Here is a 26,153-nt window from a genome sequence, read left to right on the forward strand (position 1 = left end):
CACGCCCATTGGTGGGCTGGAGAGACAACCCCCATTGGTGGGATGGGGACCACCTACATTCCCATTGGTCTGGTGGGGGGGCCACTCCCATTGGTGGACGGGGAACCACCTGCACTCCCATTGGTGGGCTGGGGGACCACCTGCACTCCCATTGGTGGGCTGGGGACCATCTGCACTCCCATTGGTGGGCTGTGGGACCATCTACACTCCCATTGGTGGGCTGGGGACCATCTGCACTCCCATTGGTGGGCTGGGGACCACGCCCATTGGTGGGTGTGGGGACAACTCGCATTGGTGGGATGGGGACCACCTACATTCCCATTGGTCTGGTGGGGGGACCACTCCCATTGGTGGACGGGGAACCACCTGCACTCCCATTGGTGGGCTGGGGGACCACCTGCACTCCCATTGGTGGGCTGGGGGACCATCTGCACTCCCATTGGTGGGCTGGGGACCACCTGCACTCCCATTGGTGGGCTGGGGACCATCTGCACTCCCATTGGAGGGCTGGGGCACCATCCGCACTCCCATTGGTGGGCTGGGGACCACCTGCACTACCATTGGTGGGCTGGGGGCCCCTCCCCATTGGTGGGCTGGGGACCATGCCCATTGGTTGACTGGGGGGGACCCCTCCCCATTGGTGGGCAGGGGACCACGCCCATTGGTTGAAAGGGGGGACCCCTCCCCATTGGTGGGCTGGGGACCACCTGCACTCCCATTGGTGGGCTGGGGACCACCTGCACTCGCATTGGTGGGCTGGGGGACCATCTGCACTCCCATTGGTGGGCTGGGGGACCATCTGCACTCCCATTGGTGGGCTGGGGGACCATCTGCACTCCCATTGGTGGGCTGGGGACCACCTGCACTCCAATTGGTGGGATGGGGGACCATCTGCACTCCCATTGGTGGGCTGGGTGACCATCTGCACTCCCATTGATGGGCTGCGGGACCATCTGCACTCCCATTGGTGGGCTGGGGACCACGCCCATTGGTGGGCTGGAGAGACAACCCCCATTGGTGGGATGGGGACCACCTACATTCCCATTGGTCTGGTGGGGGGGCCACTCCCATTGGTGGACGGGGAACCACCTGCACTCCCATTGGTGGGCTGGGGGACCACCTGCACTCCCATTGGTGGGCTGGGGACCATCTGCACTCCCATTGGTGGGCTGTGGGACCATCTACACTCCCATTGGTGGGCTGGGGACCATCTGCACTCCCATTGGTGGGCTGGGGACCACGCCCATTGGTGGGTGTGGGGACAACTCGCATTGGTGGGATGGGGACCACCTACATTCCCATTGGTCTGGTGGGGGGACCACTCCCATTGGTGGACGGGGAACCACCTGCACTCCCATTGGTGGGCTGGGGGGCCACCTGCACTCCCATTGGTGGGCTGGGGACAACCTGCACTCCCATTGGTGGGATGGGGACCACCTACATTCCCATTGGTGGGCTGGGGGACCACCTGCACTCCCATTGGTGGGCTGGGGGACCACCTGCACTCCCATTGGTGGGCTGGGGGACCATCTGCACTCCCATTGGTGGGCTGGGGACCACCTGCACTCCCATTGGTGGGCTGGGGGACCACCTGCACTCCCATTGGTGGGCTGGGGGACCACCTGCACTCCCATTGGTGGGCTGGGGACCACCTGCCCTCCCCATTGGTGGGCTGGGGACCACCTGCCCTCCCCATTGGTGGGCAGGGGACCACCTGCACTCCCATTGGTGGGCTGGGGACCACGCCCATTGGTGGGCTAGGGGGACAACTCCCATTGGTGGGATGGGGACCACCTACATTCCCATTGGTCTGGTGGGGGGACCACTCCCATTGGTGGAAGGGGAACCACCTGCACTCCCATTGGTGGGCTGGGGACCACCTGCACTCCCATTGGTGGGCTGGGGACCATCTGCACTCCCATTGGTGGGCTGGGGGACCATCTGCACTCCCATTGGTTGGCTGGGGACCACCTGCACTCCCATTGGTGGGCTGGGGGACCATCTGCACTCCCATTGGTGGGCTGGGGGACCATCTGCACTCCCATTGGTGGGCTGGGGAGCACCTGCACTCCCATTGGTGGGCTGGGGACCACGCCCATTGGTTGACTGGGGGGACCCCTCCCCATTGGTGGGCAGGGGACCACGCCCATTGGTTGACTGGGGGGACCCCTCCCCATTGGTGGGCTGGGGACCACCTGCACTCCCATTGGTGGGCTGGGGACCACCTGCACTCCCATTGGTGGGCTGGGGGACCATCTGCACTCCCATTGGTGGGCTGGGGGACCATCTGCACTCCCATTGGTGGGCTGGGGGACCATCTGCACTCCCATTGGTGGGCTGGGGACCACCTGTATTCCCATTGGTGGGCTGGGGGACCATCTGCACTCCCATTGGTGGGCTGGGGGACCATCTGCACTCCCATTGGTGGGCTGGGGGACCACCTGCACTCCCATTGGTGGGCTGGGGGACCATCTGCACTCCCATTGGTGGGCTGGGGACCACCTGCACTCCCATTGGTGAGCTGGGGACCATCTGCACTCCCATTGGTGGGCTGGGGGACCATCTGCACTCCTATTGGTGGGCTGGGGGACCACCTGCACTCCCATTGGTGGGCTGGGGACCACCTGCACTCCCATTGGTGGGCTGGGGGGACAACTCCCATTGGTGGGATGGGGACCACCTACATTCCCATTGGTCTGGTGGGGGGACCACTCCCATTGGTGGGCTGGGAGACCACCTACACTCCCATTGGTGGGCTGTGGTACCACTCCCATTGGTGGGCTGTGGTACCACTCCCATTAGTGAACTGGGGAACAACTCCCATTGGTGGGCTGGGGGACTACCTACACTCCCATTGGTGGATGTCACAAATTCCTACTCACCCATTGGCGGACTGCGATTCTTCCCTCCCATTGGCTGACTGCACTGCTTCCCTCTGATTGGTGGGCAGTGCAAACTCCTGCCCTCCCGTTGGTTGGCAGCGTGGACCTCCTGCCCTCCCATTGACAATAGACAATAGGTGCAGGAGTAGGCCATTCGGCCCTTCGAGCCAGCACCACCATTCAATGTGATCATGGCTGATCATTCTCAATCAGTAGCCCGTTCCTGCATTCTCCCCATACCCCCTGACTCCATTATCTTTAAGAGCTCTATCTAGCTCTTTCTTGAAAGATCCAAAGAATTGGCCTCCACTGCCTTCTGAGGCAGAGAATTCCACAGATTTACAACTCTCTGACTGAAAAAGTTTTTTTTCATCTCTGTTCTAAATGGCCTACCCCTTATTCTTAAACTGTGGCCCCTTGTTCTGGACTCCCCAACATTGGGAACATGCTTCCTGCCTCTATCATGTTCAATCCCTTAATGATCTTATATGTTTCAATAAGATCCCCTCTCGTCCTTCTAAATTCCAATGTATACAAGCCGAGTCGCTCCAATCTTTCAACATATGACAGTCCCGCCATTCCGGAAATTAACCTTGTGAACCTACGCTGCCATTGGTAGATGATGCAAACCCCTGCACTCCCACTGTCGGTAAACTCTCCTGCCCTCCCATTGGTGGGCTGCACTCCTTGCCTCCCAAGATTCAAGATTCAAGATAGCTTTATTTGTCATCCAATATTGGACGAAATTCAGTCACCCACAGTCCAACAATAAAAGCATTAAATAGGCATTCAAATTACACAACCCCAAAACCCCCAAAACACAGCCCAACAATAAAAGCATTAAATATGCATTCAAATTACACAACCCCAAAACCCCCAAAAACACAGTCCAACAATAAAAGCATTAAATAGGCATTCAAATTACCCAACCCCAAAAACACACAAAAAAAGAAACATCCATCAAAGAAACATCCATCACAGTGAGTCTCCTCCAGTCCTCTCTCTCCTCACTGTGATGGAAGGCCACAATGTCTTTCCCTTCTCCTGCTGTCCTCGCCCGCAGTCAGGTTGTTGTGGTTGCAGGCTGCAATTCGTTGGCGGTGCAATTCTCCTGCCATCCCATTGGTGGATGGCGGGAATCTTCTGCCCTCCCATTGGTGAGCGGTGCATAGAAACAGAGAAACTTAGAAAATAGGTGCAGGAGTAGGCCATTCGGCCCTTCGAGCCTGCACCGCCATTCAATATGATCGTGGCAGATGCAGCCCCTTACCTTCCCATTGGTGGTTGTTGGGAATCATCCACACTTTCATTGGTGGGTGGCTTGATCGTGCTACCCTCCCATTACCCTATTGGGAAGACAAAACCCTGCCTGATTCTCAATTCTAACGATTTACCCCCTCCAAACAGCAGCTTCTCGCACCTCCCATTGAGGGGACCTTGCTGCACCCACATTGGTGGATGAGGGGACCTTGCTGTGCCTACATTGGTGAATGAGGGGACCTTGTTGCATCTGTTGTTGTTGTTGTTCGTCCTTCGGGTTCGAAGATGACCATGACTTCACTTTCAGTTGGAGGATTGGTGACTGTGGGTCCTGAAGTGACTGGTGAGGCCAATCCGGGCCCGGAAGGCACGCCCACACGTAGGACACAAGTGGATGGCTGCTGCAGTGGAAGTGGAGGTAGCCCGGGCCTTGCGCGCGGTGCGTTTCCTCTGGGCCTCTGCAGTGCGTCTGTTCTCTGCTGCACGGGCTCCTGTGGTGAGCTTGCTACGCCAAGTTGGATGGTCCAGAGCAAGAGACTCCCAAGTGCTGAGGTTGATGTCCAAGTCTTTGAGGGACACTTTGAGGCAGTCCTTAATGTTGCATCTACATTAGGTGAATGAGGGGACCTTGCTGCACCCACATTGGTGGGTGAGGAGACCTTGCTGCACATACATTGGGTGAATGAGGGGATCTTGCTGCACCCACATTGGTGGATGGAAGGATCTTGCTGCACCCACATTGGTGGATGGAGGCACCTTGCTGCACCCACATTGGTGGATGGAGGCACCTTGCTGCACCCACATTGGTGGATGGAGGCACCTTGCTGCACCCACATTGGTGGATGGAGGCACCTTGCTGCACCCACATTGGCGGATGAGGGGATCTTGTTGCACCCACATTGGTGGATGGAGGGATCTTGTTGCACCCACTTTGGTGGATGGTGCAGGTGTAACCCCGCCTGCCTCGCTGCGATTGGGCTCTGTGTCCCTGTGGGCTCTCCGCCTATCGGCGGCCCGCTGCTCCCTGATTGGCGGAGAGCGGGCGGGCAGGTGCGGTCCCCCTGGCCTGTGATTGGCGGCCGGGGCGTTGCCCGGGAGCCTGGAGCTCGCGCTCCGGGTTTGCAGGTCTCCGAGTCCGAGCATCTGCGGCTACCGTGTCCGAGCATGTCGCGCCTTCTCAAGGCTTTCCAAGCCAACCTCCGTGGGAAACTGCCATTGCAGAGAGTCCTTGCAGGAGGTCCCCGCTGGATCCCCGCCCGCTGTGCGGGCAACGCGCCACCCACCAAACCATCCAAGCAGGGGTGAGTGAGTAAGTGCTTTCCGAAGCCTTTGCACCTCTCAAAGCAATGCTTCTGAGTGTCTGATCTTGCGAACCTGATCATAATCTCTCAGTAACAAATAAAACAAATCTCCCTATTTAAGCCAATTGCAACAAAAAATATATATCCTGGCCATATCTCAGCCAGTTTTGCATGTTCAGTCGTTGTAAAGAGAATCACCTCCCTCTCTCTCTTAGATTTAACCACCTAACTTGAAAATGCCTTCAGTACATGATGTCAAAGCAGAAAAAAGTCCATTTGGCGGAGCTTGTGCGGCTGATGGGACGGGCAGGTTAAGTTTAATACCGAGAAGTGTTCTATAGTTACTCCAGCTGCTGAGTTACTCCAGCATTTTGTGAACAAGTGTTCACTTATGAAGAAACTTTGTTATATGGCTATAGTGTGTGAGAAGGAACGACAGGCGCTGGTTTAAACCGAAGATAGACACGAAAAAGCTAGAGTAACTCAGTGGGACAGGCAGCATCTGTGGGGAGAAGGAATGGGCGACGTTTCTGGTCGGGTCTGCAGAAGGGGCTCGACCCGAAGCGTCACCCATTCCTTCTCTCCACAGATGCTGCCTGTCCCGCTGTGTTACTCCAGCTTTTAGTGTTCTATTTTGATAAGAACAATGAGAAGAGGCAGAATAAACGAGGAGGCGCAGTTCTGAAAGTGATGCAGAACTGAGACTGTCATGGCGAGGTACACAGCCATTGTTGGATGTGGCAGGCCTGGATGGGGAATGATTAACATGCATATTGGATCATGAATTTGAATAGTAAGTATGGGATACCGAAATGAAGTACAGTGTTTGTCCCGTACTGGGCACTGTTCCAAAGAAAACGTGTCAAAGCTCTGGAGAGAGAGAGCTAATGAAATTTAGCAAAGTTATTCTGGGTTGAAGAAACTTAGTTGTATGGCTAAACTGGAAAATCTGGAGTTGTCTTCTTGGGGCAGGGTATTTATAATCAAAATTGTTCGGGAAGATTGTTCCCGATGTTGGGGAAGTCCAGAACCAGGGGTCACAGCTTAAGGATAAGGGGGAAGTCTTTTAGGACCGAGATGAGAAAACATTTCTTCACACAGAGAGTGGTGGGTCTGTGGAATTCTCTGTCACAGAAGGTAGTTGAGGCCAGTTCATTGGCTATATTTAAGAGGGAGTTAGATGTAGCCCTTGTGGCTAAAGGGATCAGGAGGTATGGAGAGAAGGCAGGTACAGGTTACTGAGCTAGATGATCAGCCATGATCATATTGAATGGCGGTGCAGGCTCGAAGGGCCGAATGGCCTACTCCTGCACCTATTTTCTATGTTTCTATGAAGACTGAAGGCAGAATAGATAGGGAGAAAATAAGCATTGAAAGCTTTCCCATTGATGGAGGTGACAAGGACGAGGGGGCAGAGAAAGAAGGTGAATGGCAAAAGAAGCAAAAGTCATGAGAAATCTTGGTGAAGCCTACCTTTCCAGGGCTAATTGTGGAGTCAGATTCAGTTAGTCGTAGAGCCATACAGCATGGAAACAAGCCCTTCTGCCTAACTTGTCCATGTGGACCAAACTGCCCCATTTAAACTACTCCGATTTGCCCGTGTTTGGCCATCCCTCTAAACCTTTCAGCACAAGCTGGGGAGGTTTCTGAACTGGAAGGGCTTTTGCAGGACTTTGGGGACCGGTTTGGAGAGTGAAACTAGCTAGATTACCCTTGCTCTCGCATGCAAAAAGCCTTTATCAATGCTGTAAGCATTCGGTGTTTCTGTCGGCAGAGATAATCCACAACTCTGTGAATTGATCAGAAATTATCTATTTACTTCAGTTATTGCTTACTTAGTTTAGCTTGGAGATACAGCGCGGAAACAGGCCCTTCGGCCCACTGAGTCCGCACCGACCAGCTACCCCCGCACACTAACGTACACACACTAAGGACAATTTACATTTATACCAAGCCAATGAACCCACAAACCTGTTTGTCTTTGGAGTGTGGGAGGAAACCGAAGATCTCGGAGAAAACCCATGCAGGTCACGGGGAGAATGTACAAACTCCGTACAGACAGCGCCCGTAGTCAGGATCGAACCCAGGTCTTTGGCGTTGTGAGGTAGCAACTCTACCGCTGCACCACCGTGCCGCTCTGGACTTGGGCTTGGACTTGCTTTGACTGTTTTTACTGCATCTTTGAGTAAAACTGCAGCTGCAGATCTCAAAGCAAGTTGGGGAACGTACATTGTGCACAGGACGTGAAGGAAGGAACTGCAGATGCTGGTTTACACCGAGGATAGACACATAAAGCTGGAGTAACTCAGCGGGACAGGCAGCATCTCTGGAGAGAAGGAATAGTAAGGGTCTCGAGTCTCTCGACCCGAAACGTCACCAATTCCTTTTCTCCAGAGATCCCTGCCTGACCCCCTGAGTGTCTCCAGCATTTTAGAGTCACAAAGTCATTGAGTGGTACAGTGTGGAAACAGGCCCTTTGGCCCAACTTGCCCAACCTGTCCCAGCTACATTAGTCCCACCTGCCCACGTTGGGTCTATATCCCTCCAAACCTGCCCTATCCATGTACCTGTCTAACTATTTCTTAAACGTTAGGATAGTTTATGTACAATGTATACATATGTATTCTAATCATGTCATAAGGTCATACGTGATAGGAGTAGAATTAAGCCATTCAGCCCATCAAGTCTATTATAGACAATAGGTGCAGGAGGAGGCCATTCGGCCCTTCGAGCCAGCACCGCCATTCAATGTGATCATGGCTGATCATTCTCAATCAGTAGCCCGTTCCTGCCTTCTCCCCATACCCCCTGACTCCGCTATCCTTAAGAGTTCTATCTAGCTCTCTCTTGAATGCATTCAGATAATTGGCCTCCACTGCTTTCCGAGGCAGAGAATTCCACAGATTCACAACTCTCTGACTGAAAAGGTTTTTCCTCATCTCAGTTCTAAATGGCCTACCCCTTATTCTTAAACTGTGGCCCCTTGTTCTGGACTCCCCCAACATTGGGAACATGTTTCCTGCCTCTAATGTGTCCAACCCCTTAATAATCTTATACGTTTCGATAAGATCTCCTCTCATCCTTCTAAATTCCAGTGTATACAAACCTAGTCACTCCAGTCTTTCAACATATGACAGTCCCGCCATTCCGGGAATTAACCTAGTAAACCTACGCTGCACGCCCTCAATAGCAAGAATATCCTTCCTCAAATTTGGAGACCAAAACTGCACACAGTACTCCAGGTGCGGTCTCACTAGTGCCCTGTACAACCTCACCGCCTGCTGTACCTGCATGCTTCCTTTCAGTGACTGATGCACTAGGACACCCGTACTCCGCCATTCAATCATGGCTGATCTATCTCTCCCTCCTAACCCCATTCTCCTGCCTTCTCCCCATAACCTCTGACACATATACTAATGAAGAATCTATCTATCTCTGCCTTAAAAATATCATTGCTAACAAAGCTTCACGGCAGCATGTGCAGGTGCGATACTGATGGAAGATGAAAGCAGAGGACTAACTATTTTGTCCTCTTGTAAATTAGCAAAGAAAATGAGCCTCCGTCGTCGTCTGTGAAAAGGTGGAAGGAGAATGCTGAAACGGTTATAATTGGAGGTGGTTGTGTTGGAGTTAGCTTGGCTTATCACCTGGCCAAAGCTGGGATGAAAGATGTCGTTTTGCTGGAGAAGTCAGAGCTAACAGCTGGTTCCACATGGCATGCGGTAAGGGGCTTACTTACTAATTTCAATCTTTTCAACATTTTTCTTTCCCGCAAAAGAAAATGCATGTCGCAAATCAGTGTTTAGTTTAGTTTACGAAGGATCTGCAGGTGCTGGTTTACACCGAAGATCGACACAAAATGCTGGATTAATTCAGCGGGTCAGGCAGCATCACTGGAGAGAAGGAACAGGGGACTTTTCAGGTCGAGACCTTTCTTCAGACTGCGAGTCAGGGGAGGGGGAAACTAGAGGTACGACAAGGTTCAGAACAAATCACAGCCAGGACCAATGACTCAAGAAAGGTGGAGCCCACAAAGGTCAATTGTTGGCTGTGGAGGACATGATAATGAAGGGATACAAACAGTGAAACTAGCAAGGGTGGAAGAGGGATGGAGAGAGAGTGAATGCAAGGGCCACTGGGTGGCATGGTGGCGCAGCGGTAGAGTTGCTGCCTTACAGAGAATGCAGCGCCGGAGACCCGGGTTCGATACTGACTACGGGCGCCGTCTGTACGGAGTTTGTACCTTCTCCCCGTGACCTGCGTGGGTTTTCTCCGAGATCTTCGGTTTCCTCCCACACTCCAAAGACATACAGGTTTGTAGGTTAATTGACTGGGTAAATGTAAAAATTGTCCCTAGTGTGTGTAGGATAGTGTTAATGTGCGGGGATCGCAGGGCGGCGCGGACTCGGTGGGCCGAAGGGCCTGTTTCCGCGCTGTATCTCTAAATCTAAAAAAAATCTAGAAAAATCAATATTAATACTGTTGGATTGTAAGCTGCCCAAGCAAATTATATGGTACCGGTGATGATTTGTTCTGTACCTTTTCATTCCTCTAGTTTCGCTCCCCTGGATCTCAGTCTGAAGAAGGGTCTCGACCTGAAACGTCACTTATTCCTTTTCTCCAGAGATGCCGCTGAGTTACTCCAGCATTTTGTGTCTTTCTTTAGTTTAATTTCTTGTCACGTGCACCGAGGTACAGTGGAAAACTATTTTGTAGCGTGCTCTCCAGTCAGCGGAAAGACTATACACGATTACTCTCAAGCCACCCACAGTGGACAGATACATCTATCACATCATTATTTTTTTTAAACAGAAAATATTGGAAACACTCAGCTGGTCAGGCAGCAAATGTGAGGGAAAACAGAGTTAAAGTAGCTGCCCATCGGCTTGCTGAGTATTTACAGTATTTCCTGTTTTTGTTTCAGATTTACAGCATGTGCAGTATTTTGCTTTCGGAGAATTTGTTACGCTTGTGGCCTCCTGAAAGTAAAGTAACTGAGCACTTGGATCTGTAGAGCCGCCAGAATAACGGTGATAGAGCGTTGCTGGGAATAAGGAACTTGCAGTCATTTAGTGCACTGAACATTCCCAGGACATCCCAGATGTCTTGCAGTTGGTGAATGTGAGTGAAATGTAGTTGCGGTGGACCGAGCCAAGTAGCAAGTGCTTTCTATTTACAGCAAGGATGTTCAAGCAGCTAATTGATACTTTCACATAAGCCATGATAGCAGAAGGGTGAACGTTGGCAACAGCACTGGGACCACCGGCCAACATATCTTTTATGTAACCTGATAACTGAACGGTTGCACTCTGTGTCAGAAGGCTGCCTGTCCAAGTCCTATTTTAGAGATATGAGCACACAAGTATTCTTAAGATAGTATAAGAAAAAGCACCTCATATTTCGCCTGGGCAACTTGCAACCCAGTGGTATGAACATTGACTTCTCCAACTTTAGATAGTTCCTCTGTCCCTCTCTTCCCCTCCCCCTTCCCAGATCTCCCTCTATCTTCCTGTCTCCGCCTATATCCTTCCTTTGTCCCACCCCCCTGACATCAGTCTGGAGAAGGATCTCGACCCGAAACGTCACACATTCCTTCTCTCCTGAGATGCTGCCTGACCTGCTGAGTTACTCCAGCATTTTCCAAACACAAGTATTCTTAATGCAGTCTGAGTGCAGGCTCAAAAGTGTGCTGCACTTTCACTTGTGCCATCTTTTGGACCAAACAAGTCCTCTCCCAAATTGAATACAATACCGAGTTGTATTGGGGGTATTTTCATAACTTCGTAAGTCATAGGAGCAGAATTAGGCAATTTGGCACATCTGGTCTACTCCGCCATTCAGTCACGGCTGATCTATGTTTCCCTCTCAACCCTATTATCCTGCCTTCTCCACATTGCCTGTGACACCCGTACTAATGAAGAATGTCAATCTCCGCTTTGATTTGGCCTCCACAGCCGTCTGTGGCAATAAATTCACCACTCTCTGGCTAAAGAATTTCCTCCTCATCTCCTTTCTAAAGGTACATCTTTTAATTCTGAGGCTGTGCCCTCTGGTCCTAGACTCTCCCACTCGTGGAAACATCCTCTCCACATCCAGGAAATACCCTCTTCATATCCTTTTTTTAAGAAGAGAAGGAATCCCTCAGATTATATGGTCATTGCAGCATAACTGTTTTCATATTGGCTGCTGCTTTTCCTAGGACTATATTTTCTATGACTACTATTTCAAAAGAACCTCAATGGACATAAAATATTTGGGACTTTTAGTTCGGTTTAGTTTGGAGATACAGCGCGGAAACAGGCAATTCAACCCACCGAGTCCGCACCGACCACCGATCACTCCATACATTAGCACTATCCTATACACAAGGGACGATTAACCTACAAACCTACCTGTATGTCTTTGGAGTGTGGGAGGAAACTGGAGCACCTGGGAAAAAACACAAAGTATTTCACAAAGGAGAACGTACAAACTCTGTACTGACAGCACCCATAGTCAGGATTGAACCCGGATTTCTGGCACTGTAAGGCAGCAACTCTACCGCTGCGCCACCGTGCCGCTGACCTTTCTTCCTGTGAAACACAAGTCAGTTTAGCACCCAGAGTATTTTGCACGGCAACTAATTCATTGCAGCGTGACATGTCACGGGATATGGGGAGAAGGCAGGCACGGGTTATTGATTGTGGACGATCAGCCATGATCACAATGAATGGCGGTGCTGGCTTGAAGGGCCGAATGGCCTCCTCCTGCACCTATTTTCTATTTTTCCATGTCCAAGTGAGAAAGAATTCTGTAAACATTTGGTCTTGCGTAATGTTTGGGATGCATTGTCAAAAGTTGAGTTGTTCAGTAAAGGAATAGGTGACGTTGAAAGACTGGAGCGACTAGGCTTGTATACACTGGAATTTCGAAGGATGAGAGGAGATCTTATCGAAACGTATAAGATTATTAAGGGGTTTGACACGTTAGAGGCAGGAAACATGTTCCCAATGTTGGGGGAGTCCAGAACAAGCGGCCACAGTTTAAGAATAAGGGATAGGCCATTTAGAACTGAGATGAGGAAAAAGCTTTTCAGTCAGACAGTTGTGAATCTGTGGAATTCTCTGCCTCAGAAGGCAGTGGAGGCCAATTCTCTGAATGCATTCAAGAGAGAGCTGGATAGAGCTCTTAAGGATAGCGGAGTCAGGGGGTATGGGGAGAAGGCAGGAACGGGGTACTGATTGAGAATGATCAGGCCATGATCACATTGAATGGCGGTGCTGGCTCGAAGGGCCGAATGGCCTCCTCCTGCACCTATTGTCTATTGTTTTGGGTTGAGACCCTTCTTCAGACTGAGGAACCCGAAACATCACCTATTCCTTTTTTCCAGGGATGTTGCTTGACCCGTTGAGTTACTCCGGCACTTTATGTCTATCTCTGTCACAATCATCTCAGAAGGATAGAGTCAGTGATTTGAGGGGTGTGTTTATATAATGCTGTAAAGATATAATTTTAAAAGTTCAAATTATTTCAAATCCAACAATAATAGATTGAAGAAAGACACAAAATGCTGGATTGTGAAGCTGAGGAACTCTCTGCCTCAGAAGGCAGTGGAGGCCAATTCTCTGGATGCTTTTAAGAGAGAGTTGCATAGAGCTCTTAATGATAGCAGAGTCAGGGTATATGGGGAGAAGGCAGGAACGGGGTACTGATTGTGGATGATGAGCTATGATCACGGTGAATGGCGGTGCTGGCTCGAAGGGCCGAATGGCCTACTCCTCCACCTATTGTCTATTGTCTAACTCAGCGGGACATGCTGCATCTCTGGAGAGAGGAAATGGGTGACGTTTCGGAGTCGAGACCCTTCTTCAGACCAATAGATTAATAGATTGAATTGTGTTTCAGTGCCATCTTATTCTTGAGATATGCTTTCAACTACATTCTGGAGAGTACTGTTCTATTTATTATCTGGAAAGAGAGATTTCTTAAACGTTTTATGTTAACAGCTTTTCAATTTTTTTGGAGGGGGTTTCATGGGGCAGCAACAGCCAACTTGACTTCCCTGATGGCATCATCCCGTGATTCGATGATTATTAATATTATGGGATTTTGTAACAAATTGTGTCTGGATATTTTATTGACCGATGTGTATAAAAACTGTGATATTCCATATTGCCTCAAAAGTGTATTTTATTACACTTTGCATTGCATGTAAATGTATGATTTCAAATATGTTCATTTTGACATCAAATGCACAATGTAAAATAATAATTTTACATTTGCAGTTTTGCAGAATGTACAGTTTGATGTGTGCAAAGCCCCCATTTCTGCATTGGTGATGAACAAAGTAATTAATTAATTAAAACATATCAATTAAATTGTGTTATTGTAAATATCTTTAAATAATTAATTTTTCAGCCCAAGTCAGTGTGTTTGTGATTAATTCTTCCCCATTCTTCATACGATTAAATCTGTGTTCAGTTGCATCCTAAAATCCCTTGGATCGGTCTGGATACAAAAGGCTGAAAGGCCACTTATATTGCAAATTGCTATGATTCATTGAATACATTGGTAGTTGAATAAAAGTAAATAAAAGTTGCAGCAAATAGTGACAAAGTGTTTTGGTTATTTCTAGGAAATTTGTAAGCCTAGTCATGCAGAATGTGTAGCAGAATTATAAATGAAGGTATCACAAAATGCTGGAGTAACTCAGCGGGTCAGGCAGCATCTCTGGAGGGAAGGAATGGGTGACACTTCGGGTTGAGACCCTTCTTCAGGCTGATATCAGGGGGGCGGGACTTTTGTCCCGAGTGACCCTTTTGACCCTAGTGAGACCTTCATCTATAATGGAAGAGGGGAACCCCCATTTCTTAAAGAATGAGGACATCTCCGATGATCTAATATGGAAAACATCCGCGTGTCAACTTCTGTACATCGGAAAGACCAAGTGCAGGCTCGGCGATCATTTCGCTGAACACATTTCGCTCAGTCTGCCTTAATCTACCTGATCTCCCAGTTGCTCAGCACTTCAACTCCCCCTCCTATTCCCAATCTGACCTTTCTGTCCTGGGCCTCCTCCATTGTCAGAGTGAGGCCCAGCGCAAATTGGAGGAACAACATCATATTTCGCTTGGGTAGTTTACACCCCAACGGTATGAACATTGACTTCTCTAACTTAGCCAAATAGCCCTTGCTTTCCCTCTCTCCATCCCCTCCCCCTTCCCAGTTCTCCCACCAGTCTTACTTTTCTCTGACTACATTCTATCTTTGTTCCGCCCACTCCCCTGACATCAGTTTGAAGAAAGGTCTCAACCCGAAACGTCACCCATTCCTTCTCACCAGAGATGCTGCCTGTCCCGCTGAGTTAGTCCAGCATTTTATGTCTACCTTCGATTTAAACCAGCATCTACAGTTCTTTCCTACACATCAATTGTTTGAGCAACAATGTTGAATCCAAAACCCCTGGGAGGAGTTTACATTTAATTGGACTTGAAAAGAAGTTCCAAAGGGGTCAGTTAATAAAGTCTAAACTAATGCTTTTAGTGTAATGAAGGTGGAACAGTAGATACAGTGGGATATGCAGTGACTGATACACTGTGCCTTCCGTCTTCACACATTAAGAGAAATAAAGGATTTCCATTATTTAGCACCATGCACTTGCACAGAATATCTAAAAGTCTTTAACATCAATAAATTGCATTTGACATATAGTAATTGTTCTGCTGGCCAATGTTTCAGCTCAGTTTCCATATAGCATAGTGCAGGAAAGAACTGCAGATGCTGGTTTAAACCAATGATAAATGATAGGGCGGCACGGTGGCGCAGCGGTAGAGTTGCTGCTTTACAGCGAATGCAGCACCGGAGACTCAGGTTCGATCCTGACTACGGGTACTGCACTGTAAGGAGTTTGTACGTTCTCCCCGTGACCTGCGTGGGTTTTCTCCGAGATCTTCGGTTTCCTCCCACACTCCAAAGACGTACAGGTATGTAGGTTAATTGGCTGGGTAAATGTAAAAATTGTCCCTAGTGGGTGTAGGATAGGGTTAATGTACGGGGATCGCTGGGCGGCACGGACTTGGAGGGCCGAAAAGGCCTGTTTCCGGCTGTATATATATGATATAAACCCAAAAACCTGGAGTAACTCTGCGGGACAGGCAGCATCTCTGGAGAGAAAGAATGGGTGACGTTTAGGGTTGAGACTGAAGAACACTCTGAAGAAGGGTCTCGACCTGAAACGTCGCCCATTCCTTCCCTCCAGAGATGCTGCCTGTCCTGCTGAGTTACTCCAGCATTTTGTGTCCATCTTCCACATAGCATAGTTCCACAAACACCCATGAAATGAACAAATAAAATCGTTTTTGGAGGGTGTTGCTGAATAAATGGATGAAAGTAGAAATCCCGAGTCTTTTTCGAACAGTGTTCCTTCCATGTAAAATACAGGAGACATCAGTTTAACGTTTCTAATTGTTTAACTTCCTCAAAACGCGATAATCCCCTGACGTTTTTCTGAAGTATTAACTTAGATTGCATTGAGGTCCAGAAGCTATGATTACTAGACTCAAAAACAAAGTGCTGGAGTAACTCTGCGGGCCAGGCAGCATCTCTGCAGGACATGGGAAACTGAAGTCCCCAAAATTATCAATAGTCCTTTACCATTCCTCATGTCCAGCCAGAGACCTGGCTGAACACGTTAACTCCTGACACGAACGCCTCACTGGACGGTTTTCACCTGAGGCGGGCAGACAGAACAGTGGAGAGTGGTAAGAGGAAAGGAGGAGGGCTGGCTGTGTTTGTAAATGATAGATGGTGTAACCCTGGGCACATCACTGTTAAAGAGCAGCTGTGCTGCAGGGACATCGAGCTGTTAGCTGTTAGCATGAGGCCTTACTATCAATCAAGGGAATTCTCACATGTTGTTCTGATAGCAACAAATATTCCCCCCTCTGCTAATGGCGACACGGCCTGTGATGTACTGCACTCAGCTGTGAGCTGGTTGCAAACGCAGCACCCACATGCCCTCTTTCTAAACTCCGGGGACTTCAACCATCATCCACTCTGCCCACGTTCACCCAGTACGTCACCTTCCACACCAGAGACAACAAATTACTGGACATTTTATGCCAACACCAAGGAGGCATATAACTCAGCACCCCTCCCCCCCCGGGGAGATCTGACCACAACATGATCCATCTCCAGCCTGTGTACAAACCTCTCGTGCACAGGCAACCAGCGGTGACCCGCACAGTTAGAGGATGGTCCGAGGAGACGGAGGAGGCTCTGAGAGACTTGTTTCGAAACAACTGTGTGGGAGGAACTCTGTGATCCCCATGGGGAGGACATTGACGCTCTAACCCAGTGCATCATGGACTATATTAACTTCTGTGTGGAGAACACTGCACCCACCAGGACTGTACGGTGTTTCTCCAACAACAAACCCTGGGTCAACCCTGGCATAAAGGATCTCCTTAAGGAGAAAAAGAGGGCCTTTAAGTGGGGAAATAAGGAGGAGCTGAAGGCTGTGCAAAAGGAGCTGAGGAGGAACATCAGAGAGGGGAAGAACAGTTACAGGAAGAAGATGGAGGACCAGCTGCAGAGGAACAATATCAGTGGAGTCTGGAGAGGCCTCAAAACCATCTCTGGGTACAAGGAACCGGACTCCCGGGCCGTGGGGGACCAGAAGTGGGTGAACGATCTGAACCTTTTCTTCAACAGGTTCGATCAGTCACCTACCCCTCCCCCGGTCCAGTCACCCCTGCTGCAGCCCCCCTTGTCTGCACGTCCAGTACGCTGCCCCACCCCCCCTCCCACAGCACTTGGGTCTCAGTCACCACCCACTGCTTCTGCTTCTCCTACCCCAACAAAAAACTGGACTGGACTGAAAACATCGATGCGCTATCCGGAAAGGGCCAGAGCAGACTTTATCTGCTAAGAAGACTCAGGTTCTTTGGAGTGCAGGGGGCACTCCTAAGGACCTTCTACAATACAATACAATGCAATACAAGGGGCGGCACGGTGGCGCAGCGGTAGAGTTGCTGCCTTACAGCGAATGCAGCGCTGGAGACTCAGGTTCAATCCTGACTACGGGCGCTGTCTGTACGGAGTTCGTACGTTCTCCCCGTGACCTGCGTGGGTTTTCTCCGAAATCTGCGGTTTCCTCCCACACTCCAAAGACGTACAAGTTTGTAGGTTAATTGGCTGGGCAAATGTAAAAAATTGACCCTAGTCGGTGTAGGATAGTGTTAATGTGCGGGGATCGCTGGGGCCTGTTTCTGCGCTGTATTTCTAAATCTAAATCTAAAATCTAAACACGGTGATTGCATCAGCCATCTTCTATGGAGTGGTCTGCTGGAGCAGCAGCAACTCAGCGGCGGAGGGGAAGAGACTTGACAAGCTGGTCAGGAAGGCCAGCTCTGTCCTGGGTTGCCCCCTCGACTCAGTGCAGGTGGTGGGAGAGAGGAGGATGATGGCAAAGCTAACATCGCTGCTGGACAACGACTCCCACCCCTTGCAGGACACTGTCACTGCACTGAATAGCTCCTTCAGTGACAGAATCCTTCACCCCATTCTCTGCACAGATGCTGCCTGACCTACTGAGTTCCTGCAATGCTTTGTATTTTGTTCAAGATACCAGCATCTGAAGTTCCTTGTGTCTCGATGTGAATAATTATCTTGATTAGGTCAATACATGGCAGTTTTTGCAACAAAAAAACCCCCGATTCAAAATCAAAGGAAGACATTGGAAGAGTTGCAAAGATACTTTGAAAATTAATATTATTTTGACTGTAAATTCTTTATGAATTAAATGCATGTTTGTATCTCCTCAGGACAACGTTTTGTTCAAATTTGTTCTTACATACTGAGGTCTTAAATTCAAATATTTTATCTTCCTTCAGGCTGGTTTAACAACATATTTTCATCCTGGGATCAATTTAAAGAAAATCCATCACTACAGCATCAAACTGTATGAACGTTTGGAACAAGAGACGGGGCAGGTAAGTGTTATCACTCCTCGATAAATTCCTCCTCTATCAATTTCAGGTGTGTTGTTGATCCCATTGGGCAGCACAGGATTTTGAAAAAGGCTACAACTGGAGTATTATGTGCATTCCTGGTGGCCCCATTACACAAAGGATTCGGAGGCTTTTGAGTGGGTGCTGGAGAGATTTACCAGAATGTTGCAGGAGAGGGTACCAGCTATACGTAGAGTGCAGGAAGGAACTGCAGATGCTAGTTTACATCGAATATCGACACAGAATGCTGGAGTAACTCAGCGGGACAAGGACCCCGACAGTCTTTTCGGGTAGAGGCAGAGGTTCACCTGCACCTCCTCCAACCTCATCTACTGTCTACGCTGTTTCAGGTGTGGACTCCTATATATCGGCGACACTAAGCACAGGCTCGGAGATCGTATCGCTGAACACCTCCGCTCATTCCGCCAAGGCCTCAGCGATCTCTCGGTTGCTAAACACTTTAACTCCCCCTCCCTTTCCCACGCTGACCTTTAACTCCCCCTCCCATTCCCACACTGGTAGGTCAGGACCCCTCTCCAGTTGGTGATAGGATGGTTCTGTTAATAACACCTGGGAAGAAACTGTCCCTGAATCTGGAGGTATGCATTTTCACACTTCTTTACCTCTTGCCTGATGGGAGAGGGGAGAAGAGGGAGTGGGCGGGGTGAGACTGGTCCTCGATTGTGCTACTGGCCTTGCCGAGGCAGCGTGAAATGTAGATGGAGTCAATGGAAGGGAGATTGAAGCTTGTGTGATGGTCTTGGCTGCGTCCACAACTCTCTGCAATTTCTTGTGGCCTGGGAGCTGTTCCCAAACCATGCTGTGATGCATCCTAATAAAATTCCTTTCGTGGTGTATCTTAAGATGTTGGAGAGAGTTGCTGGGGACATGCCGAACTTCCCAGGCCTTCTAAGGGAGTAGAAGCATTGGTGTGCTTTCTTGGCCATTTGCTACAATATGGCGGTCCAGCACAAGTTGCTGGTGATATTTACGCCTAGCTTCTTGAAGCTTTCTACCATCACTACTTTGGCACCATCAATGTATACTGAGGTTTGTGTGCCACTTTGCATCCTGGAGTCAATCGCAATCTCCTTTGTCTTGCTGACATTGAGGGAAAGGTTGTTGTTTTGGCATTAGCCGACCAAGTTCTCAATCTCCTTCCTGTGCTCCGTCTCACCATGACTTGGTACCTGGCCCATGATGGTGGCGCTGTAAGGCAGTAGCTCTGCCACAATGCCACCGTGCCGCCCTGGCCACCGTGCCGCCTCTAAGCAGTCCCCCTGATCATTCCTGGTTTTGTATCGCTTCCACAGGCAGTTGGCTTCCATCAGCCTGGCAGTGTCCGGATTGCAACCACCCCGACCCGAGTGGATGAATTTCACTACCAGATGACCCGAACACGCTGGAATGTGACTCCACAATTCTTAATAAGCCCTGAAAAGGTGCTGGAACTCTTCCCGCTGATAAATATTGACAAGGTAAACTGCTGCCCAGTTGACTTCGTATTAATCGATTATTTTGCTGATGTGTCATTTACTTTCTGCAGTCTTTTTACCTTGACCTTTTAAACTTTTGTGAACGGTTTGCAAATTATTGCAAATATCTAGGAAAGCTTTACTTAGAAGTGTTAGTGCACTGCTTTACAAAATAATTTTACTCGCGCTGACCTTGTGCACCAAATCTATACACTAAACCTCGTGTTTGTTTGTTTGTTCCTGAACTACAGCCAAAACGGCATTCGATAGCATGACAATTTTAGGCCCACCTTACTCACCGTCGTCCCTTTGGTGCTAATGGAAGAAGTTTCATTGAAATCGGTGTTATATTTTTTAAGTCATTCATATTTTAAAGTTTAATTCAATCTCCTTGGGAAGGAGGAGGGAGGGAGGGGGAGGGAGGGGGAGGGAGGACAAGTGGGGTTGAGGAGGATGGAGTGGGGGGGAGTGGAAGGGGGAGGGGAAGGGAGGAGGGGGAGGGGGAAGGGGAGGGGGGGTGGAGGTGAGAGGGAGGGGGGGGGAGGGGGGAAGGGGGAGAGGAGAGGGTGCTGCACCAATGCAGGAGAGGTTTGGTCTAGTAATTAAACGAAAATCATCAGTCAGAGTATTGAGTATAGACGTTGGGAGGTCATGTTGCAGTTGTATAAGACGTTGGTGAGACCGCATTTAGAATATTGTGTTCAGTTCTGGGCACCATGTTATACAAAAGATATTGTCAAGCTTGAAAGGGTTCAGAGAAGATTTATGAAGATGTTGCCAGGTCTAGAGGGTGTGAGCTACAGGGAGAGGTTGAGTAGGCTGGGTCTCTATTCCTAGGAGCGCAGGAGGATGAGGGGTGATCTTATAGAGGTGTATAAAATCATGAGAGGAATAGATCAGGTAGATGCACGGAGTCTCTTGCCCAGAGTAGGGGAATCGAGGACCAGAGGACATAGGTTTAAGGTGAAGGGGAAAAGATTGAATAGGAATCTGAGGGGTAACGTTTTCACACAAAGGGTGGTGGGTGTATGGAACAAGCTGCCAGAGGAGGTAGTTGAGGCTGGGACTATCCCAACATTTAAGAAACAGTTAGACAGGTACATGGATAGGATGTGTTTGGAGGGATACGGACCAAGCGCAGGCAGGTGGGACTAGTGTAGCTTGGACATGTTGGCCAGTGTGGGCAAGTTGGGCTGAAGGGCCTGTTTCCACATTATATCACTCTATGACTCTAAAAAGAGATGATTAACATTTAATTCAGTTGTCTTCTCCATGAAATGGGTAGGGGGCCTTATATCAGGCTACCATAGCCATATCATATCCATGGTGTTTCCTGTTTTTGGGATGTCAATTGAGTCTTCAGTTTAGAGTCACAGAGTCATACAGCATGAAAACAGGCCATTCAGCACATCTTGCCAAGCTTACCAGGATGCCCCAACCAAGCTAGTTCCATTTGCCCATATTTGCCTCATAGAAACATAGAAAATAGGTGCAGGAGGAGGCCATTTGGCCCTTCAAGACAGCACCACCATTCATTGTGATCATAGCTGATCACCCACAATCAGTACCCCTTTCCTGCCTTCTCCCCATAATCCCTTGATTCCACTAGTCCCAAGAGCTCCATCTAACTCTCTTTTAAATTCATCCAGTGAATTGGCCTCTACTGCCTTCTGTAGCAGAGAATTCCACAAATTCACAACACTCTGGGTGAAAAAGTTTTTTCTCATCTCAGTTTTAAATGGCCTCCCCTTTATTCTTTGACTGTGTGGCCCCTGGTTCTGGACTCCCCCAACATACGGAACATTTTTCCTGCATCTAGCTTGCCCAGTCCTTTTATAATTTTATACGTTTCCATAAGATCCCAGTTCAGTTCAGAGAATAGAATCACAAGGATGTCCTTCCTCAAATTAGGAGACCAAAACTGCACACAGTACTCCAGATGTGGTCTCACCAAGGCCCTGTACAACTGCAGAAGGACCTCTTGACTCCTCTACTCAAATCCTTATGAAATCATTATGAAGGCCAACGTGCCATTCGTTTTCTTCACTGCCTGCTGTACCTGCATGTTTACTTTCAGTGACTGGTGTACAAGGACACATCTATATACTAAAACTCTCATTTGTTTGTTTGTTTGTGATTGAACTTCAGCCAAAACGGTACACGATAGCGCAAATTTTTTAGGCCCACCTTACTCACCATTGTCACTTTAGTGATAATGCAAGTAGTTTTATTGAAATTGGTGTTATATTTTTTGTTATTCACATTTTAAAGTTTAAATCTATCTCCTAGGGAGGAAAGGAGGGAGGGAGAGGGGTGGAGGGAGGGTGAAGGAGGGAGGATAACGGGGGTTGAGGGGGATGGATTGGGGGGGAGGGGAAAAGGGGGAGGGTAGGGGAGTGGAGGGGGGAAGGAGGGAGGGGGAGGGGAGGGGAGGGGAGGGGGGGTTGAGGAGAGAGGGGGAAGGACAGGGCACTGCACCAATGCAGGAGAGATTTGGGCCACTTGGTCGAGTATCCCTCTAAACCTTTCCTTTCCGATCCTATCCATTATAGTGCCTGCCTCAGCTAGCACATTTACTTACAGTAAAGATGTCCTCATCATTGTGTTACCTTCTGTATGATGTCAGAAGTTTCTTTTAACATTTATTTCCATGATATGAAAAACAATCAGAGTTAAATGATCACCTCCAATTTCCACAGCATAAAAAAGGATTTTTAAACTAATTTTTTAAGTGAATTTGCGGGAAGTAGATGTTGCTGACAAGGCCGCCAATTCTTGCTCATCTTTACTTTCCCTGGAGAAGGTGCAGTGAGCTGTCCTCTTGAACTGCTGCCGAACTTCTGGTCAACCTTTCCCAGTGGAACTGGCGGGACGTTTCTCAATTCTGCCCAAGAAACCATGAAAGATTTTTACCTTTAAAGTCAAAATCCTCCAAAGATATTCTTCGCCTTGGGGGTAACAAAGTGGCAGTGTGTCCAGTGGTGCGGCACGGTGGCACAGCGGTAGAGTTGCTGCCTTACAGCGAATGCAGCGCCGGAGACTCAGGTTCGATCCTGACTACGGGCGCCGTCTGTACGGAGTTTGTACGTTCTCCCCGTGGGTTTTTCCGAGATCTTCGTTTTCCTCCCACACTCCAAAGACGTACAGGTATGTAGGTCAATTGGCTGGGCAAATGTAAAAATTGTCCCTAGTGGGTGTAGGATAGTGTTAATGTGCGGGGATCGCTGGGCAGTGCGGACCCGGTGGGCCGAAGGACCTGTTTCTGCACTGTATCTCTAAATCTAAAAAAATTGGGGCAATCCACAGTTGGCATTGTTTGCATCTTTAATTTTAATGGAGCCCTAGAGTCGTCGAGCATGTTCAGCATGGAAATAGGCCCTTCAGCCCATCTTGTGTCCATGCCAACTACGTGGGCGCATTGGACTAGTCCCTTTCCCTTGCATTTAATGTGGATAAATGTGAGGTTATCCACTTTGGCGGTAAGAACAGGAAAGCAGAGTATTACCTGAATGGTAACCGATTGGGAGAAGGGGAGATGCAACGTGACCTGGGTGTCATGGTGCACCAGTCATTGAAAGCAAGCATGCAGGTGCAGCAGGCAGTGAAGAAAGCGAATGGTATGTTGGCATTCATAGCAAGAGGATTTGAGTTTAGGAGCAGGGAGGATCTGCTGCAGTTGTACAGGGCCTTGGTGAGACCGCACCTGGAGTATTGTGTGCAGTTTTGGTCTCCTAACCTGAGGAAAGACGTTCTTGGCTTAGAGGGAGTACAGAGAAGGTTCACCAGATTAATCCCTGGGATGGCGGGACTTGCATATGAGGAAAGACTGGATAGACTGGGCTTGTACTCGCTGGAATTTAGAAGACTGAGGGGGGATCTTATAGAAACATATAAAATTCTTAAGGGGTTGGAGAGGCTAGATGCGGGAAGATTGTTCCCGATGTTGGGGGAGTCCAGAACCAGCGGTCACAGCTTAAGGATAAGGGGGAAGTCTTTTAGGACCGAGATGAGAAAAAATTTCTTCACACAGAGAGTGGTGAGTCTGTGGAATTCTCTGCCAAAGAAGGTAGTTGAGGCCAGTTCATTGGCTATATTTAAGAGGGAGTTAGATGTGGCCCTTTTTGCTAAAGGGATCAGGGGGTATGGAGAGAAGGCAGGTACAGGCTACTGAGCTGGATGATCAGCCATGATCATATTGAATGGCGGTGCAGGCTCGAAGGGCCGAATGGCCTACTCCTGCACCTATTTTCTATGTTTCTATGTTTCTATAGCTCTCTAAACCCTTCCTATCAATATATCTGTCCAAATGTCTTTCAAAAATCATAATTGTATCAGCTTCTATAGATTCCACAGATTCCTCTGCCAGCTCATTCTAGATTTAGACCACTCTCTGGGTGGAAAAAAGTGATTTTTCATCAGGAGCAGAATTAGGCCGTTCAGCCCATCAAGTCTACTCCGCCACTCTGCAAATTTTGCCCCGAGTTCCGTCCTAATCTCTCCCCTCTCACCATAAAGCCTACGCATCCTAGCTTTAGAATCCTCTGGCCTGGGGGAAGGACTGTGAGCATGCCCCGATCAGTAAATCATCTTTCCCCATATGGTGGAATCACTTGGTGGAATCTTCAGGTGCCCAATGAATACTTCAAAGTTGGAATCCCATCATGCATTTCTGGGCTTGCTACAGTAATAACTATTGTTACAATGAGCTGGAAAATCAATTGATCTTTATTTAGTTTTACAGATACGGTATGGAAAGAGGCCCTTCGGCACACCGAGTCCACGCCAACCATTGATCAACCATTCACACTAGTTTTTACTTTGTGCCCCTTTCTCACCCACTCCCTGCACATGAGGGGCAATTTACGGAGACCAATTAACTTACAAACCCGCACATCTTTGGGAACCTGAGCAGCTGGAGGAAACCCATACAATAGATTATATAACAAGAAGGGAGGAGTTGGCTGCGCCTAACGGCTGCGGCTCTCTGGCAGTCTGTTGTCTTTTTTTCTTTTTTTTGTTTGTGTCGGTGTTGGGATGGTTTTTGTTTCTGTTTTTGGCTGTGTATGTGTGGTGGGGGTGTGGGGGGTGGGGTGGGGCGGGGGAAACCTTTCTTTTATTAGGTCTCTTCCCCGGGGCGCAGCTCGCCCGCGGGGCCTTCCATCGCCGGCGCGGCTCGGCTGCAGGACTTAACATCGCCGGCGCAGCTCGGCCGCGGGACGTTTCAGTGCCCGGTGCGGCTCGGCCGCTGGACTTAACATCGCCCGGTGCAGCCGTGGGACGTTCCAGTGCCCAGCGCGGCTTGGCCGCTGGACTTAACATCGCCAGCGCGGCTCGGCCGCGGGACGTTTCGGTGCCCGGTGCGGCTTGGCCGCTGGGCTTAACATCGCCAGTGCGGCTCGGCCGCGGGACGTTTCGGTGCCCGGTGCGGCTTGGCCGCTGGACTTAACATCGCCAGCGCGGCTCGGCCGCGGGACGTTTCGGTGCCCGGTGCGGCTCGGCCGCTGAACTTAACATCGCCCGGTGCGGCCGCGGGAAGTTTCGGTGCCCGGGGCGGCTCGGCCGCGGGGCCTTCCATCCTCTTGCGGGGGCTGTGCGTGTCGGTTGCCTCGGTAGGGGTCGAGCTGCCTGTCCGTGGGTGCGGGGGGAAGAGAGGGGAAGTTTTGTTGCCTCCATCACAGTGATGGGGTGTTTGGAGTCACTGTGATGGATGTTTGTGTTGTGTTGGGGTCGGGTGTCCTGTGTTCTTTTCTTTTTTTGCTGTGTCTTGTGACTGCTGAAATTTCGTTCGGTGTTGTACCGAATGACAATAAAGTGTTGTTATGTTATGTTATGTTATGTTTCCAAATACACAGGACAAGATGTTAGAAATCCAAAGTGCAAATGTCAACTTGCTCCCGGTGGGAGGCTTATGCACTCACCTATGCTCCTCCGATGTTGAGAAAGGCTAGGCAGACACGTCATTGGGGTTATCAAGTGGGCACCTACTTTCATCAACGTTTCGCTGATTGGACCCACGACGTCTCCAGTAGGCTCAGCAGTGCATTCTGGCGTCCCAGAACCACCCCCCTCTGCATCTGCCTAGCGGGCTTATTTGGGAGATCAGATTGGGTCTTTCCTCTTCAGCCAGAGCCACTGGCTACTCCGCTCTGCCACCTGTGATGTTTCCTTGATAGCCTGGCGTAGGGCTTGTCCGCTGACCCCTGGTCCTTCATCAGTCTTACGGTAGATGTTGCCACAAATCCTCCA

At 49.5% G+C, this 26,153-nt stretch overlaps 1 protein-coding gene across 1 annotated transcript in view; it reads left to right on the forward strand.

The window, feature by feature from the left end:
- Window positions 1-5,227: 5,227 nt before the first annotated feature.
- The window catches only part of dmgdh (dimethylglycine dehydrogenase), an 86,672-nt gene continuing 65,746 nt past the window's right edge, over window positions 5,228-26,153 (forward strand). Inside the window, exons 1-4 of the mRNA XM_078396744.1 lie at window positions 5,228-5,443; window positions 8,988-9,165; window positions 18,316-18,414; window positions 19,746-19,910. Coding sequence (XP_078252870.1) covers window positions 5,307-5,443; window positions 8,988-9,165; window positions 18,316-18,414; window positions 19,746-19,910 — 579 coding nt within the window. The 5' untranslated portion in view covers window positions 5,228-5,306. The remainder of the gene's footprint in view (window positions 5,444-8,987; window positions 9,166-18,315; window positions 18,415-19,745; window positions 19,911-26,153) is intronic.

The sequence above is a fragment of the Rhinoraja longicauda genome, chromosome 3, assembly GCF_053455715.1.
Source record: "Rhinoraja longicauda isolate Sanriku21f chromosome 3, sRhiLon1.1, whole genome shotgun sequence".
Taxonomy (NCBI): Eukaryota; Metazoa; Chordata; class Chondrichthyes; order Rajiformes; family Arhynchobatidae; genus Rhinoraja; species Rhinoraja longicauda.